The 18,986-nt window shown below is 37.3% G+C and overlaps 1 protein-coding gene and 1 pseudogene across 3 annotated transcripts in view; both read right to left on the minus strand.

The window, feature by feature from the left end:
* The window catches only part of aldh3b1 (aldehyde dehydrogenase 3 family, member B1), a 30,883-nt gene extending 26,287 nt beyond the window's left edge, over nucleotides 1-4,596 (minus strand). Inside the window, exons 1-3 of one of the 3 annotated variants that reach the window (XM_062037163.1) lie at nucleotides 4,445-4,596; nucleotides 4,057-4,248; nucleotides 3,870-3,980 (exon numbers count right to left, since the gene is read on the minus strand). In XM_062037163.1, coding sequence (XP_061893147.1) covers nucleotides 3,870-3,980; nucleotides 4,057-4,218 — 273 coding nt within the window. In that variant the 5' untranslated portion in view covers nucleotides 4,219-4,248; nucleotides 4,445-4,596. Of the gene's footprint in view, nucleotides 1-3,869; nucleotides 3,981-4,056; nucleotides 4,249-4,440 lie in introns of all 3 variants that reach the window. The other 2 variants (XM_062037164.1, XM_062037165.1) reach the window with 2 other exon arrangements.
* A 4,407-nt stretch (nucleotides 4,597-9,003) lies between these two features.
* LOC133642262 (uncharacterized) lies at nucleotides 9,004-9,485 on the minus strand (annotated as a pseudogene).
* Between the last annotated feature and the right edge of the window lie 9,501 nt (nucleotides 9,486-18,986).

Raw genomic sequence — 18,986 nt, forward strand, 5'->3', positions numbered from 1 at the left:
AATTAAATAATAATCCAGATGCAGGACATCCCTGTTATAACCTCTTTTTAACGAAAAAGGCTCTGAAATATGATTATTGGTCTTGACTGATGCCATGGGCCTTGTATAAAGCATCTTAATCCATTGTATAAAATTATCTCCAAATCCAAATTTACGTAATGTGCAAAACATAAATGAGCAGTTTATGCGGTGGAATGCCTTCTCCGCATCAACACTACATACTGCTGTGGGATAAGGGAGACTTCTAGCATAGTAAATAACATTAAACAATTTCCTTGTATTGTCTGAAGATTGTCGACCTTCCATGAAGCCAGTTTGGTCAGTATGAATTAATTTTCCTATTACATTTGATAATCGTGTGGCTAAGATTTTTGCCAAGATTCATAAGGATTCTCTATTCATGCAATACATAGATTCCAGCAGGATCTACCCCAGTCTGCTGACATGCAAGCAGAGTAGTAGATTTTTGTAAAAAGCTTTTATAATTGTAAAGGACAATGTTTTATCAACTGTTTGCAATAATGTAAATTTGTTTTAACTATTAAATGAACCAAAAATATGACTTATTTTATCTTTGTGAAAATATTGGACACAGTGTGTTGTCAAGCTTATGAGATGCGATGCAAGTGTAAGCCACTGTGACACTATTGTTCTTTTTTTATAAATGTCTAATGATAATGTCAATTAGGGATTTTTAATCACTGCTATGTTGAAATTGTAACTAATATTGATACTGTTGTTGATAATATTCATTTTTGTTTCACTACTTTTGGTTTGTTCTGTGTGGTGTTTGTGTCTCCTCTCAATTGCTCTGTTTATTGCAGTTCTGAGTGTTGCTGGGTCGGGTTTGCTTTTGGAATTGGATTGCATTGTTATGGTATTGCTGTGTATTGTTTTGTTGGATAGATTAATTAAAAAAAAAAATTAATTACAAAAAAAAAAAAAGGATTTTTTTAAAAATGAGAATCGATTCTGAATCGCACAACGTGAGAATCGCGATTCGAATTCGAATCGATTTTTTCCCACACCCCTAATATATATATATATATATATATATATATATATATATATATATATATATATATATATATATATATATATATATATATATATATATATATATATATATATATATATATATATATATATATATATATATATATATATATATATATATATATATATCAGTGGCGTGCAGTCACTAGAAAAAAAAAAAAGAAATTATTACAAAAAAAAAAAAGAAGATGGATTTAAAAAAAAATGATAATCGATTCTGAATCGCACAACGTGAGAATCGCGATTCGAAATCAAATCGATTTTTTCCCACACCCCTAATATATATATATATATATATATATATATATATCAGTGGCGTGCCGTCACTAGAGGCAGGGGAGGCATCATGGAAAGAAAAAAAAAGTAAAAAGAAAAAAAAAAACATTAAATTGTTATATGTATCCAGTGATTATACTAAAGTTATTTTCCATTTAACTTCACCAGTTTTAGATTATTTTTATTTTTATTTTCACATTTGCCGTTTAAATACTGAGAAGAGACGGTGCGGTGATCAGCAGCCAGTTGAGGCTGTGCAGTGAGACCGTATTGCTATATGAACTATATTATACATTTCCATAGTTTAGTTAGCTGAGGTATATAATGTACAGTGTGTTTTGTCAACAACTGTATGTGTGTAACGTATTTTTAGTGCTGAGCGATCATAAAACTGCTGCCAAGACACACTGTGAGAGGCTCGTCTCATAACCCCGCCTCCTGGTGCCGGTTAACACTCCCGCCGCAGAATGCACCGCCCGACGGGAGTGCCACACCAACCAAAGCCCACACCAGACCGAATCCACCCAAAAAAAGTCACTTAACAAGAAGCCAAAAAGTGCAAAAACAACAACGCTCACGCGGCGCGCCGGAGGAGCCGTGAACAGGGACACAACATTAGGTACACCTGCAGAATGCAGCGCGGATTTCATATTTCATTCATTCACAACGCTCCCGCACTTATAAGTAAAGGTAAGACCATAATAACGTTGTTTTAATTAAATGTGCTTTATTGTGTGCTACAGTTTGTAAGTGTAAAGTTAAAGTTAGGTTAAAGTACCAATGATTGTCACACACACACTAGGTGTGGTGAAATGTGTACTCTGCATTTTGACCCATCCCCTTGATCACCCCCTGGGAGGTGAGGGGAGCAGTGGGCAGCAGCGGCGCCGTGCCTGGGAATAATTTTTGGTGATTTAACCCCCAATTCCAACCCTTGATGCTGAGTGCCAAGCAGGGAATAATTCTGGTATGAGCTTTTAAAGGCCTACTGAAAGCCACTACTAGCGACCACGCAGTCTGATAGTTTATATATCAATGATGAAATCTTAACATTGCAACACATGCCAATACGGCCGGGTTAACTTATAAAGTGACATTTTAAAATTCCCGGGAAATATCCGGCTGAAACATCGCGGTATGATGACGTATGCGCGTGACGAAGTCCGAGTAACGGAAGTTATGGTACCCCGTAGAATCCTATACAAAAAGCTCTGTTTTCATTTCATAATTCCACAGTATTCTGGACATCTTTTGCAGTTTTTTTAATGAACAATGAAGGCTGCAAAGAAGACAGTTGTAGGTGGGATCAGTGTATTAGCAGCGGACTACAGCAACACAACCAGGAGGACTTTGTTGGAGCGCTAGCTGCGCTAGCCGCGCTAGCCGCCGACTTCACCTTGACTTCCTACGTCTCCGGGCCGCCAAACGCATCGGGTGAAGTCCTTCGTCCTTCTGCCGATCGCTGGAACGCAGGTGAGCACGGGTGTTGATGAGCAAATGAGGGCTGGCTGGCGTAGGTGGAGAGCTAATGTTTTTAGCATAGCTCTGTGCAGTCAGTTAGCTTCAATGGCGTCGTTAGCACAGCATTGTTAACCTTCGCCAGCCTGGAAAGCATTAACCGTGTATTTACATGTCCACGGTTTAATAGTATTGTTGATTTTCTATCTATACTTCCAGTCAGGGGTTTATTTCTTTTGTTTCTATATGCAGTTAAAGCAAGATGCTATCACGTTAGCTCGTAGCTAAAGCATTTCGCCGATGTATTGTCGTGGAGATAAAAGGCACTGAATGTCCATTTCGCGTTCTCGACTCTCATTTTCAAGAGGATATAGTATCCGAGGTGGTTTAAAATACAAATCTGTGATCTACAATAGAAAAAGGAGAGTGTGGAATCCAATGAGCCAGCTTGTACCTAAGTTACGGTCAGAGCGAAAAAAGATACGTCCATCGCTGCCTCTCAAGTCATTCACTGTAACGTTCCTCATCTACGAATCTTTCATCCTCGCTCAAATTAATGGGGTAATCATCACTTTCTCGGTCCGAATCTCTCTCGCTCCATTGTAAATAACGGGGAATTGTGAGGAATACTAGCTCCTGTGACGTCACGCTACTTCCGGTACAGGCAAGGCTTTTTTTAATCAGCGAGCAAAAGTTGCGAACTTTATCGTCGATTTTCTCTACTAAATCCTTTCAGCAAAAATATGGCAATATCGCGAAATGATCAAGTATGACACATAGAATGGATCTGCTATTCCCGTTTAAATAAAAAAAAATCATTTCAGTAGGCCTTTAAACATAACCCGTCAACTGCTGCCAATCAAATTGTGAATAAGATACTCTTTAGGGTTCATATGTTTGTAAATCTGACTGTGATGAAGTCAGTGCCTCACCTGACATGAACCTCACCGCACGCCACTGATATATATATATATATATATACACATTTTGAATAGCTCCCTACTTCTGAGGTCTCAAGGTTGGCAAGTATGTGTGTGACAATCATTGGTGCTTTAACTTGAACCTAAAAGTCAACTTACCAGAGACTTAGTGACATACTCCGGCTGCATCCAGTTGTGCAGGTTATCGATGGCATAGTGCAGCTCATTGATCACGATATCAATCTCGGCCAGGATCGCCTCAAATTTGGGCTGATGCAGGGGGAAGAAAGCAGTGAAGTGACAAAAGTGTAATAAACATATGTAGTGTATGTGTGACGAGTGTTACCTTCCCAAGGTCCTTGTGCAATGCTTGTAAAATCTCCTCCTCGTTGTCTTTAATCATGGACATGAGCTGAGAGAGCTGAGCCCCCCGAAACTGCTCCGACGTCGTGACGCCAGAACGGAAACTCCGCCGCAATTTGTCCAAAATGTCACTCTTGGAGTCCATACTTTCATGTAAAACACACCACAGGAGCAACTAAATATTGACACATAAAAAAAAAGAACAGGAAACTTCAGGCAAGTTGTTAAACTCGCCTCACTTGAATAGAAACAAAATGACTAAGCTTTAGTGAGTTACTTCCTCTACTTCTAGCTTCATAGCCCAATGCGGAAATGATCAGTGGCACCAATATTATTTTCCGGGTGGAACAAGTAATAATTAACGTACCTACCTACTATTTATTCCCCCCTTCCGTTTTAAACACCCCGGAGCACCGATGGCAGTGTGAAGTGTGGTGTAAAGGGGCGTTGGGGTTGGAAGAGATTGTATTTTGGGGGTGGGACGCTTTTTGATGGATCTTGGAAAACGAGTCCAGCAGCTGCTGGTAAAATAAATAAATAAAAACAATTAAAAAAAAACGACTTCCGATTCAAAGTCATGAAAATAAGGGGCGGGCGGTTGGAGCCAATCTACGGTGGCCTAGAAGTGCAAAATGCATTACAATTTCATTAAATAAACACAATTAAAAAAGACAACACGACTTGAAATTCAGAAAACAAATTGACAACAAAAGAAACACGCTACAATAAAAAAAACACACAAAAAGACAAACTACTTTATTATTTCAGAAAACACCAAAAAGCCTCCTTAGCAGAACCTCCACTTTCTTTTTATTTTAATTTTGTATTTTTTTTTGGTGTACTAATTTTTAATGCAAGAACACAACACAATTTTTCATAACATGGTCACTAATGCCTAGTTTCTCTTGTTATATTCTTATTTTACTGTTATATTTTTATTCTCATTGTTGCTTTTTATTTTTTATTCTATTGTAATATGTTTCTATTTTGTTTCCATTTATACCCACATTATTTACTTTTTACTTTTTAAATTCAATCTCAATTTTGTACACTAATTTTTAATGCAAGAACACAACACAATTTTTCATAACATGGTCACTAATGCCTAGTTTCTCTTGTTATATTCTTATTTTACTGTTATATTTTTATTCTCATTGTTGCTTTTTATTTTTATTCTATTGTAATATGTTTCTATTTTGTTTCCATTTATACCAACATTATTTACTTTTTACTTTTTAATTTCGATCTCAATTTTGTACACTGCTGCTGGAATTTAAATTTTTGAGGGAACTCTCCTGAAGGAATCTATAAAGTACTATCTATCTATCTATCTATCTATCTATCTATCTATCTATCTATCTATCTATCTATCTATCTATCTATCTATCTATCTATCTATCTATCTATCTATCTATCTATCTATCTATCTATCTATCTATCTATCCATCCATCCATCCATCCATCCATCCATCCATCCATCCATCCATCCATCCATCCATCCATCCATCCATCCATCCATCCATCCATCCATCCATCCATCCATCCATCCATCCATCCATCCATCCATCCATCCATCCATCCATCTATCTATCTATCTATCTATCTATCTATCTATCTATCTATCTATCTATCTATCTATCTATCTATCTATCTATCTATCTATCTATCTATCTATCTATCTATCTATCTATCTATCTATCTATCTATCTATCTATCTATCTATCTATCTATCTATCTATCTATCTATCTATCTATCTATCTATCTATCTATCTATCTAACAACTGAGGGGACTTCCACTAGTTTGCCAACAGGAAATCATCATCATCGGCGGTCACTCGAACGAGTATGACAATCCTCCTGGTAGGGGTGTATCCCTTTATGGAGGATGCCTGTGCGTGACTTGGTTTTACGTGGGGAGACTGGTGCACAGACAGTCACCACACGATCCTTGACAGAATCGGGTCCAGTGGCATGGAGTCCAAGACGACTGGGGACCCTTCTTAAGCTTGCGAAGCACAATGATGTGATTACAAGGACACTTGAGTTCCTAGTACTACACAACAAACGCTGAATAAATCTGAGGCCTTGTACAAACCCCGTTTCCATATGAGTTGGGAAATTGTGTTAGATGTAAATATAAACGGAATACAATGATTTGCAAATCATTTTCAACCCATATTCAGTTGAATATGCTACAAAGACAACATATTTGATGTTCAAACTCATAAACTTTATTTTTTTTTTGCAAACAATAATTAACTTAGAATTTCATGGCTGCAACACGTGCCAAAGTAGTTGGGAAAGGGCATGTTCACCACTGTGTTACATGGCCTTTCCTTTTAACAACACTCAGTAAAGGTTTGAGAACTGAGGAGACACATTTTTGAAGCTTCTCAGGTGGAATTCTTTCCCATTCTTGCTTGATGTACAGCTTAAGTTGTTCAACAGTCCGGGGGTCTCCCTTGTGCTATTTTAGGCTTCATAATGCGCCACACATTTTCAATGGGAGACAGGTCTGGACTACAGGCAGGCCAGTCTAGTACCCGCACTCTTTTACTATGAAGCCACGTTGATGTAACACGTGGCTTGGCATTGTCTTGCTGAAATAAGCAGGGGCGTCCATGGTAACGTTGCTCCAAAACCTGTATGTACCTTTCAGCATTAATGGTGCCTTCACAGATGTGTAAGTTACCCATGTCTTGGGCACTAATACACCCCCATACCATCACAGATGCTGGCTTTTACACTTTGCGCCTAGAACAATCCGGATGGTTCTTTTCCTCTTTGGTCCGGAGGACACGACGTCCACAGTTTCCAAAAACAATTTGAAATGTGGACTCGTCAGACCACAGAACACTTTTCCACTTTGTATCAGTCCATCTTAGATGAGCTCGGGCCCAGCGAAGCCGACGGCGTTTCTGGGTGTTGTTGATAAACGGTTTTCGCCTTGCATAGGAGAGTTTTAACTTGCACTTACAGATGTAGTGACCAACTGTAGTTACTGACAGTGGGTTTCTGAAGTGTTCCTGAGCCCATGTGGTGATATCCTTTACACACTGATGTCGCTTGTTGATGCAGTACAGCCTGAGGGATGGAAGGTCACGGGCTTAGCTGCTTACGTGCAGTGATTTCTCCAGATTCTCTGAACCCTTTGATGATATTACGGAGCATAGATGGTGAAATCCCTAAATTCCTTGCAATAGCTGGTTGAGAAAGGGTTTTCTTAAACTGTTCAACAATTTGCTCAGGCATTTGTTGACAAAGTGGTGACCCTCGCCCCATCCTTGTTTGTGAACGACTGAGCATTTCATGGAATCTACTTTTATACCCAATCATGGCACCCACCTGTTCCCAATTTGCCTGTTCACCTGTGGGATGTTCCAAATAAGTGTTTGATGAGCATTCCTCAACTTTATCAGTATTTATTGCCACCTTTCCCAACTTCTTTGTCACGTGTTGCTGGCATCAAATTCTAAAGTTAATGATTATTTGCAAAAAAAAAAAAATGTTTATCAGTTTGAACATCAAATATGTTGTCTTTGTAGCATATTCAACTGAATATGGGTTGAAAAAGATTTGCAAATCATTGTATTCCGTTTATATTTACATCCAACACAATTTCCCAACTCATATGGAAACGGGGTTTGTATGAAGTGACCTGTTTCTTTTGAGCAATGTGCTAAATATGTCAGATTAATGATTTTTACAGTGCATCTAGAGCAGGGGTCACCAACGCGGTGCCCGCAGGCACCAGGTAGCCCGTAAGGACCAGATGAGTAGCCCGCTGGCCTGTTCTAAAAATAGCAGCACTTACCAGTGAGCTGCCTCTATTTTTTACATTTTATTTATTTACTAGCAAGCTGGTCTCGCTTTGCCTGACATTTTTAATTCTAAGAGAGACAAAACTCAAATAGAATTTGAAAATCCAAGGAAATATTTTAAAGACTTGGTCTTCACTTGTTTAAATCAATTCATTAATGTTTTACTTTGCTTCTTATAACTTTCAGAAAGACAATTTTAGAGAAAAAATACAACCTTAAAAATGATTTTAGGATTTTTAAACACATATACCTTTTTACCCTTTAAATTCCTTTCTCTTCTTTCCTGACAATTTAAATCAATGTTCAAGTAAATGTATTGTTTTTATCGTAAAGATTAATAAATACATTTTAATTTAATTCTTCATTTTAGCTTCTGTTTTTTTCGACGAAGAATATTTGTGAAATATTTCTTCAAACTTATTATGATTAAAATTCAAAACAATTATTCTGGCAAATCTAGAAAATCTGTAAAATCAAATTTAAATCTTATTTCAAAGTCTTTTGAATTTCTTTAAAAATTTTTGTTCTGGAAAATCTAGAAGAAATAATGATTTGTCTTTGTTAGAAATATAGCTTGGTCCAATTTGTTATATATTCTAACAAAGTGCAGATTGGATTTTAACCTTTTTAAAACATGTCATCAAAATTCTAAAATTAATCTTAATCAGGAAAAATTACTAATGATGTTCCATAAATTCTTTTTTTAATTTTTTCAAAAAAGATTCGAATTAGCTAGTTTTTGTCTTCTTTTTTTCAGTTGAATTTTGAATTTTAAAGAGTCAAAATTGAAGATAAACTATGTTTCAAAATTAATTGTCATTTTTTTTCATGTTTTCTCCTCTTTTAAACCGATTAATTAAGCGTAAATATCATTAATTATTAATAATAACATAGAGTTAAAGGTAAAGTGAGCAAATTGGCTATTTCTGGCAATTTATTTAAGTGTGTATCAAACTAGTAGCCGTTTGCATTAATCAGTACCCAAGAAGTAGCTCTTGCTTTCAAGAAGGTTGGTGACCCCTGATCTAGAGCATGCTGCTTCAATGGGCACCTGAGTGTCAAGTCAAACATTTACCGGCCAAATTTAAAAAATCATCCACTACGTTATTAATCAAAATAAATTGGACGGGATGTGTTGTATTAAAAAGGAGAGGGGAGGGACTCTCAGATGGCTGATTATGTAAACACCCCTGAAAGCATCTTCATTTGTGAAAGGAGGTCAGAATGAGAGGCTCTGATGAACTACAAAAAACCCCCCCGCACAAAACAAGTCAAAGAATTCCAAGGAGTTCCACTTCAAAGACGAGAGTGGCGTTGGCGGGGATGACGGGAGGAAAGCCTTGGCTGACGTTGGCATAATCCGGCGTGCAGGTCAAGCGGGCCTTCTGGCCGACGCTCATCTGAGCGACCCCTTCATCCCGTCCGCGAATGACGTCACCACAGCCCAGCTTGAATTTAAAGGGCTGCCCTCGGTCCCTGGAGGAGTCAAACTTCTTACCGGATGTCAGTGTTCCGATGAAGTGGACGCTGACCTTTATTTCCGAACGTCTTTCCGTCGCCAGGAGTGAGGGTTTCTACGGTGACACCCATTGTTCGCTACGGTGACGCCCTCTCACACGTTCTCCGGGCAACCTCCAGGTTTTTCCCTCAGGCCATCAGACTCTTGAACGCACCATAATAATCCCCTCAATTCCCCCCCCAAAACGGATTAACTGGCTGGAATAGAAAGACGATATAACATACATCCATAAACGTGGATGCATATGAAAAAGTGCAATATATTTATCTGTACAGTAATGTATTTATTTATATCTGCACATTATTGCTCTTTTATCCTGCACTACAACGAGCGATGCATCCATCCATCCATTTTCTACCGCTTGTCCCCTTTGGGGTTGCGGGGGGTCGCTGGAGCCTATCTCAGCCAATGCAACGAAATGTCGTTCTTATCTGTACTGTAAAGTTCACATTGGAATGACAATTAAAGGAAGTCTAAGTCTAAGTCTAAGTCTAAAACAAAATAAACAACTATATATACACTTCCGTTCAAAAGTTTGGGGTCACCCAAACAATTTTGTGGAATATCCTTCATTTCTAAGAACAAGAATAGACTGTCGCGTTTCAGATGAAAGTTCTCTTTTTCTGGCCATTTTGAGCGTTTAATTGACCCCACAAATGTGATGCTCCAGAAACTCAATCTGCTCAAAGGAAGGTCAGTTTTGTAGCTTCTGTAACGAGCTAAACTGTTTTCAGATGTGTGAACATGATTGCATACGGGTTTTCTAATCATCAATTAGCCTTCTGAGCCAATGAGCAAACACATTGTACCATTAGAACACTGGAGTGATAGTTGCTGGAAATGGGCCTCTATACACCTATGTAGATATTGCACCAAAAACCAGACATTTGCAGCTAGAATAGTCATTTACCACATTAGCAATGTATAGAGCAGGGGTCACCAACGCGGTGCCCGCGGGCACCAGGTAGCCCGTAAGGACCAGATGAGTAGCCCGCTGGCCTGTTCTAAAAATAGCTCAAATAGCAGCACTTACCAGTGAGCTGCCTCTATTTTTTAAATTTTATTTATTTACTAGCAAGCTGGTCTCGCTTTGCGCGACATTTTTAATTCTAAGAGAGACAAAACTCAAATAGAATTTGAAAATCCAAGAAAATATTTTAAAGACTTGGTCTTCACTTGTTTAAATAAATTCATTAATTGTTTTACTTTGCTTCTTATAACTTTCAGAAAGACAATTTTAGAGAAAAAATACAACCTTAAAAATGATTTTAGGATTTTTAAACACATATACCTTTTTACCTTTTAAATTCCTTCCTCTTCTTTCCTGACAATTCAAATCAATGTTCAAGTAAATTTATTTTTTTTATTGTAAAGAATAATAAATACATTTTAATTTAATTATTCATTTTAGCTTCTGTTTTTTCGACGAAGAATATTTGTGAAATATTTCTGCAAACTTATTATGATTAAAATTCAAAAAAATTATTCTGGCAAATCTAGAAAATCTGTAGAATCAAATTTATATCTTATTTCAAAGTCTTTTGAATTTCTTTTAAAATTTTTGTTCTGGAAAATCTAGAAGAAATAATGATTTGTCTTTGTTAGAAATATAGCTTGGTCCAATTTGTTATATATTCTAACAAAGTGTAGATTGGATTTTAACCTATTTAAAACATGTCATCAAAATTCTAAAATTAATCTTAATCAGGAAAAATTACTAATGATGTTCCATAAATTCTTTTTTATTTTTTTTAAAAAAAGATTCGAATTAGCTAGTTTTTCTCTTCTTTTTTTCGGTTGAATTTTGAATTTTAAAGAGTCGAAATTGAAGATAAACTAGGTTTCAAAATTTAATTGTCATTTTTTTCGTGTTTTGTCCTCTTTTAAACCGTTCAATTAAATGTAAATATCATTAATTATTAATAATAACATAGAGTTAAAGGTAAATTGAGCAAATTGGCAATTTCTGGCAATTTATTTAAGTGTGTATCAAACTGGTAGCTCTTCGCATTAATCAGTACCCAAGAAGTAGCTCTAGGTTTCAAAAAGGTTGGTGACCCCTGGTATAGAGTGTATGTCTTTAAAGTTAAGACTAGTTTAAAGTTATCTTCATTGAAAAGTACAGTGCTTTTCCTTCAAAAATAAGGACATTCCAATGTGACCCCAAACTTTTCAACGGTAGTGTATATACATATTTTATTTTTTATTTATTTTTATTTTTTAATTGAACAACAAACATACATTTATAACTCACTCAACAGCCAAGGCACTTTCAACAACAAGGATATAAAACAAAAGCAATTACAGTATTAAATATTAATTAATAATAATTAAAAAAATAACAATTAAAAATTAAAATAAGACAAAAAGGGCTACTTAAAATCACTTTAAATATTTTTAACAAATATATCAATTTAGACATTTTTTTGCCCGGGGCATAATAATGTTGACAAACATTTCTATGTTACAGTCGTTTATAAAAATACCAAATTTGATCTCTTCTATAGTGAATTGGGACATCTCCACACCCTTGTTTCTCAGCCAATCTCTGATCTCCTCCCAAAACACATTTACACTCTCACATTCCACACACAGATGATTGACATCCTCTACAGCTCCACATATATAACAGCCGTCAACCTCCATGTTAAAAATTAAAGTTAAAAAAAATCCTTCGAAGGGTATATTCCATTAATAATTTTAAATGGTATTTCTTTAATTTTGGGAAGAATTGGGTATGTAATATATCTTGTCCTTATTTTCCTTAACTCAACATTTGTAAACTCCTTCAAGATATATTGTCTATGAACTGTGCCCGGGAAATATTATTTCACTAAAACTGCCCTCATATATTTGTTGGAACATTTTTCATCACAGAAATGAACGTCTTCAATATTAAGGTTTCTCAGAGAAGGGGTAGTATTTGAATATAAAAACATCCTGAGTCACCATATTTTAAGGATAGAGGTCTTGCTTTGGCGATCTTTCAAAACAGATTTTTTGAACAACAAAATTGATACTTTTCATACATTTTTTTATACTTAAATAAACTGCCACAACTGTCCATAAAATGTCGGACAGCCCAAATACCTACAGAGTTGCATTCTTCTATATATATGGATTTTTTATCAACTAGATTGTAACGGTTATTCTATATAGGTGTGTTGTGTGGAGAGAAATTGTGTATAAACAACAATTTCCAGTAAAGTAGGGTCTGTTGGTGACTGGTAATGAGTGGACATGAAAGTCAAAATAAAGAACTATATTGTAATTTCATAAACCAGGAAGCTAATGTCCCAAATCACAGACTGACTGACAGCTAAATCAACCAATTGTCCGCTGAGTCTTTACTTTCTCGTCTGCGGACATGAACACAATTTTGCTCATGAGGAGAAACGTATTGGGCTGCACGCTCAGTTAGAGTTTCACCCTACGCTCTAAGGCAGTGGTTCTCAACCTTTTTTCAGTGATGTACCCCCTGTGAACATTTTTCTAATTCAAGTACCCCCTAATCAGAGCAAAGCATTTTTGGTTGAAAAAAAAAGAGATAAAGAAGTAAAATACAGCACTATGTCATCAGTTTCTAATTTATTAAATTATATAAAAGTGCAAAATATTGCTCATTTGTTGTGGTCTTTCTTGAACTATTTGGAAAAAAAGATATAAAAATAACTAAAAACTTGTTGAAAAATAAACAAGTGATTCAATTATAAATAAAGATTTCTACACATCAACTTAAATCATCAACTTAAAGTGCCCTTTTTGGGGATTGTAATAGAGATCCATCTGGATTCATGAACTTAATTCTAAACATTTCTTCACAAAATAAGAAATCTTTAACATCAATATTCATGGAACATGTCCACAAAAAAATCTATCTGTCAACACTGAATACTGCATTGTTGCATTTCTTTTCACAGTTCTTTTTGACAGACATTTAAAAAAAATCTCACGTACCCCTTGGCATACCTTCAAGTACCCCCAGGGGTACGCGTACCCCCATTTGAGAACCGCTGCTCTAAGGTACAGTCCCACATGCTCCTCTATTTATTCGGGAGTTCCCTAGTTAACATCACTGAGGTCGCTTCTGAAGGGAGGGGTAATGCAAGCACCCCCAGTAGACACAATACAGGATTATTCAGAATGGAAATGTGCTGACACTCGTGATTTCGCCCGGTCTCTGTTTTGTCTGCGTTGAGGTACTCGATGTCCGTCCTTGGCTGTCAGCGGGCGGGGTCTGGAAACAAACTGCTGATGCGAGACAACTCGCAATGGAAGATTACGAGTTGTGTGCCTTTGCACAGATAGAAAAGTACAACTTCAGCACAACTGATAATTATTCTAACACGTTTTCAAATGTTTATTAAAAAGTTTTAACACAGTCAAGATCACGGAGGGACTGGTGCAAATTGTTCCAGAGTCTGGGAGCTGTAGCCTGGAATGCCAGTTCTCCACGGGTTTTAAAAAGAGTTTTTGGGGTCTTTAGAAGACCCTGGCCTGAAGACCGGAGGCTGCGCCCTGAAGGGCATAGGAAGTCAGTGATGTACTGAGGGGCCCCACCATGCAATGCACGGAATGTCAGGACTAAAATGTTAAACTCAATGCGGCATTTGACTGGAAGCCAATGAGGACTGGATAAAATGGGGGTGATATGGGCTGTTCTGGGTGCACCGGTCAAAAGTCTGGCAGCTGCATTTGGTGTAAGAGTAGTGCATATCGGGAGTACACACGTCATAGTCCATGTTCCCACAGTGAAGTTGTCTCACGGGGTCTGAAGAGGACAAGTTCGCCTGTAATCAGCGCCAGCAGAACGAGAGCGTTGGCTCGACGCCATTGTTTGAGGGCGACGACTGACAGCTTCTGTCAACTGTCAAACATCTACCGTAACAGCGTGATCATGCTTGCCAGACAACTCAGTCACAGTCTCAAGCACTTTTGGAGCATATTGCTACGTACATTACACACAACACTTAGTTTGTTTAAAAACAAACAAAACAGAAGTAACACAAGCCGATATAGAGCAGCGGCACCAATTGTATGATTTCATGTTTTTAGGATACTTTGTAAGATACGATTGAACACTTGTAAAGGGAATTGTTTGCTTTACGGACAAACAGATAACACATCGCTCATATCCGTTGGCGATCTAACTCGCATGCCAGGGACGCATTCAAAAGCTTTGTTTATCTTCGGTGAATATTTTTAAGGGACCGGCTTTGCGGCAAAACACACCCGACCCAAAGATGCGGTCAAACAGCAACTAAGACTAGGCCATGTTGCCCCAAGGAATTCAATCAAGAAGGATCGAAAGAAGTCCTACACATATGAGAACATGAACAGAACTATGTGAGATAAACATCCTTACATCATCTCCCTTCATTTATACAGTATGTTGCGTCGGACCAGTTCTTCCTCCAAGGGAATATAAATTACTGGTCAATCCCAAATTCTTTTGGATGACATACACTACCGTTCAAAAGTTTGGGGTCACCCAAACAATTTAGTGGAATAGCCTTCATTTCTAAGAACAAGAATAGACTGTGGAGTTTCAGATGAAAGTTCTCTTTTTCTGGCCATTTTGAGCGTTTAATTGACCCCACAAATGTGATGCTCCAGAAACTCAATCTGCTCAAAGGAAGGTCAGTTTTGTAGCTTCTGTAACAAGCTAAACTGTGTTCAGATGTGTGAACATGATTGCACAAGGGTTTTCTAATCATCGATTAGCCTTCTGAGCCAATGAGCAAACACATTGTACCATTAGAACACTGGAGTGATAGTTGCTGGAAATGGGCCTCTATACACCTATGTAGATATTGCACCAAAAACCAGACATTTTCAGCTAGAATAGTCATTTACCACATTAGCAATGTATAGAGTGTATTTCTTTAAAGTTAAGACTAGTTTAAAGTTATCTTCATTGAAAAGTACAGTGCTTTTCCTTCAAAAATAAGGACATTTCATTGTGACCCCAAACTTTTGAACGGTAGTGTATAAGCTGAGTAAGAAGGATCACCAGGACAGAATAGGAATATCATCAAGTTTTACTGAAAATTCCAGGAGAACAACCTAGACCAATACATTCATACCGGCTTCCTAAGTTGTTCTGACCCTCTAACTGAATAGCCCACTTCTTACACAGAAAGAAAGCCCCCACCTGTCAGGAAAGGAACACGGCCTCATTGTTCCACTAAAGATAAGACAAAAGGGAGTATTCCATCCCCTACAGTGCAAACCTTCAAGGACACACACATAGTTTATTTGCGGACATAAGATAAAAAATAGAAAGAGTACAAATGGAAAAAACACTAGCTGTTTCAAATATGACTATGAATAGAAAGAAATAACTCTTAAATATATATATATATATATGCATTCTTCACAAGTAATATATGTATTATTATATAGTTTACAAACAATTGGGCACAGAAGGGCTTCGGGGCAAAAAGTCAAAGGATTGAAACCAGAAGTCAATAGTAGTTTTTTGGTTTTGTTAAGTTATTTGATTGACTTTATTTTGCTCAAAAAAATTGTATGTAATAAAAGGGAATAAATGTATCACTTTGTTGATATTGTTACATTGTCTTATGCTGTTGTACTAACAGGTTGCGAAATTGCACAGAAACAAAAGTTTATTTGATAAAAAAAATATTTGTAGTTTTCTTTAAATCTTGGACCTATGTTTTATTCTTGACCAACAACTTAAAGCCAAAATCATTAAATGATCACCTTGTAGAATTTCAAGTCCAAGGTATCGGTATCAGCAAACATGTACTTGGTTAATCAATACCAACATTTGCAGCACCACACATCCCAAACTAAGTCTGGACATGTATCAAGTACAAACCCCAAAACCAGTGAAGTTGTCACGTTGCGTAAATGGTAAATAAAAACAGAATACAATGATTTGCAAATCCTTTTCAACCTAAATTCAATTGAATGGACTGCAAAGACAAGATACTTAACTGGAAAACTTTGTTATTTTTTGCAAATATTAGCTCATTTGGAATTTGATGCCTGCAACATGTTTCAAAAAAGCTGGCACAAGTGTCAAAAAAGACTGAGAAAGTTGAGGAATGCTCATCAAACACTTATTAGGAACATCCCACAGGTGAACAGGCTAATTGGGAACAGGTGGGTGCCATGATTGGGTATAAAAGCAGCTTCCATGAAATGCTCAGTCATTCACAAACAAGGATGGGGTGAGGGTCACCATTTTGTGAACAACAGTTTAAGAACAACATTTTTCAACGAGTTGTTGCAAATCATTTAGGGATTTCACCATCTACGGTCCGTAATATCATCAAAAGGTTCAGAGAATCTGGAGAAATCACTGCACCTAAGCGGCAAGCCCGTGAATTTCGATCCCTCAGGCGGTACTGCATCAAAAAGCGACATCAGTGTGTAAAGGATATCCCCACAGGAACACTTCAGAAACCCACTGTCAGTAACTACAGTTGGTCGCTACATCTGTAAGTGCAAGTTAAAACTCTCCTATGCAAGGCGAAAGCCATTTATCAACAACACCCAGAAATGCCGCTGGCTTCGCTGGGCCTGAGCTCATCTAAGATGGACTGATGCAAAGTGGAAAAGTGTTCTGTGGTCTGACGAGTCCACATTTCAACTGTATCTTCATATCACCAAACTTTTACACCTAACTTTTACCTAACTTTGTTTTAATCAATAAGCCTATGAAAAGTTATTGATGAAAAACAAATAAGGCAGAAGAAACGGAAACAGAAGAGGGTTTGGAGGAAAAGAGAGCATTAATATAATTGTATGGATATTCTGTGCAGTGTAGTTGAAGAGCAGAAGTCAGACCAGACCAGATGAAGGCCATACTTTGATAAGATGTATTTTTCAGGAGTTTTTATACTGAACACGGAAATGCTGTGGTTGTATTTTACATTCCGGTTGACAGTTGACTGCTGTACAACCACATGAGGAAATGTAAAAACGTAAAAAGACTTTGACCGAGAACTGGAATTTCTGGTTTGTTCTAAATAATGAAGGTGATACAAAGTGGAGTCTCTGAAGTCACGTGTCTTCATCCAGAAGTTAAAGCAAGTTTTTCCAAATAAGAGAAAGACTTAATGAGACTTGCATGAAATTATTTAGCATAATGAAAATATTTTCTCTCAGAGTTGAATCATTTGGTGTTTTGTATTGTTAAAGTGAGAGTCCAGTCCATAGTGGATCTAACATAATAGTGAGAGTCTAGTCCATAGTGGATCTAACATAATAGTGAGAGTCCAGTCCATAGTGGATCTAACATAATAGTGAGAGTCCAGTCCATAGTGGATCTAACATAATAATGAGAGTCCAGTCCATAGTGGATCTAACATAATAGTGTGAGTCCAGCCCATAGTGGATCTAACATAATAGTGAGAGTCCAGTACATAGTGGATCTAACATATAAGTGAGAGTCCAGTCCATAGTGGATCAAACATAATAGTGTGAGAGTCCAGTCCATAGTGGATCTAACATAATAGTGAGAGTCCAGTCCATGGTGGATCTAACATAATAGTGAGAGTCCAGTCCATAGTGGATCTAACATAATAGTGTGAGTCCAGTCCATAGTGGATCTAACATAATAGTGAGAGTCCAGTCCATAGTGGATCAAACATAATAGTGAGAGTCCAGTCCATAGTGGATCTAACATAATAGTGAGAGTCCAGTCCATAGTGGATCAAACATAATAGTGAGAGTCCAGTCCATAGTGGATCAAACATAATAGTGAGAGTCCAGTCCATAGTGGATCTAACATAATAGTGAGAGTCCAGTCCATAGTGGATCAAACATAATAGTGAGAGTCCAGTCCATAGTGGATCAAACATAATAGTGAGAGTCCAGTCCATAGTGGATCTAACATAATAGTGTGAGTCCAGTCCATAGTGGATCTAACATAATAGTGAGAGTCCAGTCCATAGTGGATCTAACATAATAGTGAGAGTCCAGTCCATAGTGGATCAAACACAATAGTGAGAGTCCAGTCCATAGTGGATCTAACATAATAGTGAGAGTCCAGTCCATAGTGGATTTAACATAATAGTGTGAGTCCAGTCCATAGTGGGTCTAACATAATAGTGAGAGTCCAGTCCATAGTGGATGTAACATAATAGTGTGAGTCTAGTCCATAGTGGATCTAACATAATAGTGAGAGTCCAGTCCATAGTGGATCTAACATAATAGTGAGAGTCCAGTCCATAGTGGGGCCAGCAGGCGACCATCCCGAGCGGAGATCAGGCTAGAACGAAGGTTTTAGAATGGCCTTCCCAAAGTCCTGACTTAAACGTGTGGACAATGCTGAAGAAACAAGTCCATGTCAGAAAACCAACACATTTAGCTGAACTGCACCAATTTTGTCAAGAGGAGTGGTCAAAAATTCAAGCAGAAGCTTGTGGATGGCTACCAAAAGCGCCTTATTGCAGTGAAACTTGCCAAGGGACATGTAAGCAAATATTAACATTGCTGTATGTGCAAACCCCGTTTCCATATGAGTTGGGAAATTGTGTTAGATGTAAATATAAACGGAATACAATGATTTGCAAATCCTTTTCAAGCCATATTCAGTT

The sequence above is a fragment of the Entelurus aequoreus genome, linkage group LG25 (genome assembly GCF_033978785.1).
Source record: "Entelurus aequoreus isolate RoL-2023_Sb linkage group LG25, RoL_Eaeq_v1.1, whole genome shotgun sequence".
NCBI classification, from domain to species: domain Eukaryota; kingdom Metazoa; phylum Chordata; class Actinopteri; order Syngnathiformes; family Syngnathidae; genus Entelurus; species Entelurus aequoreus.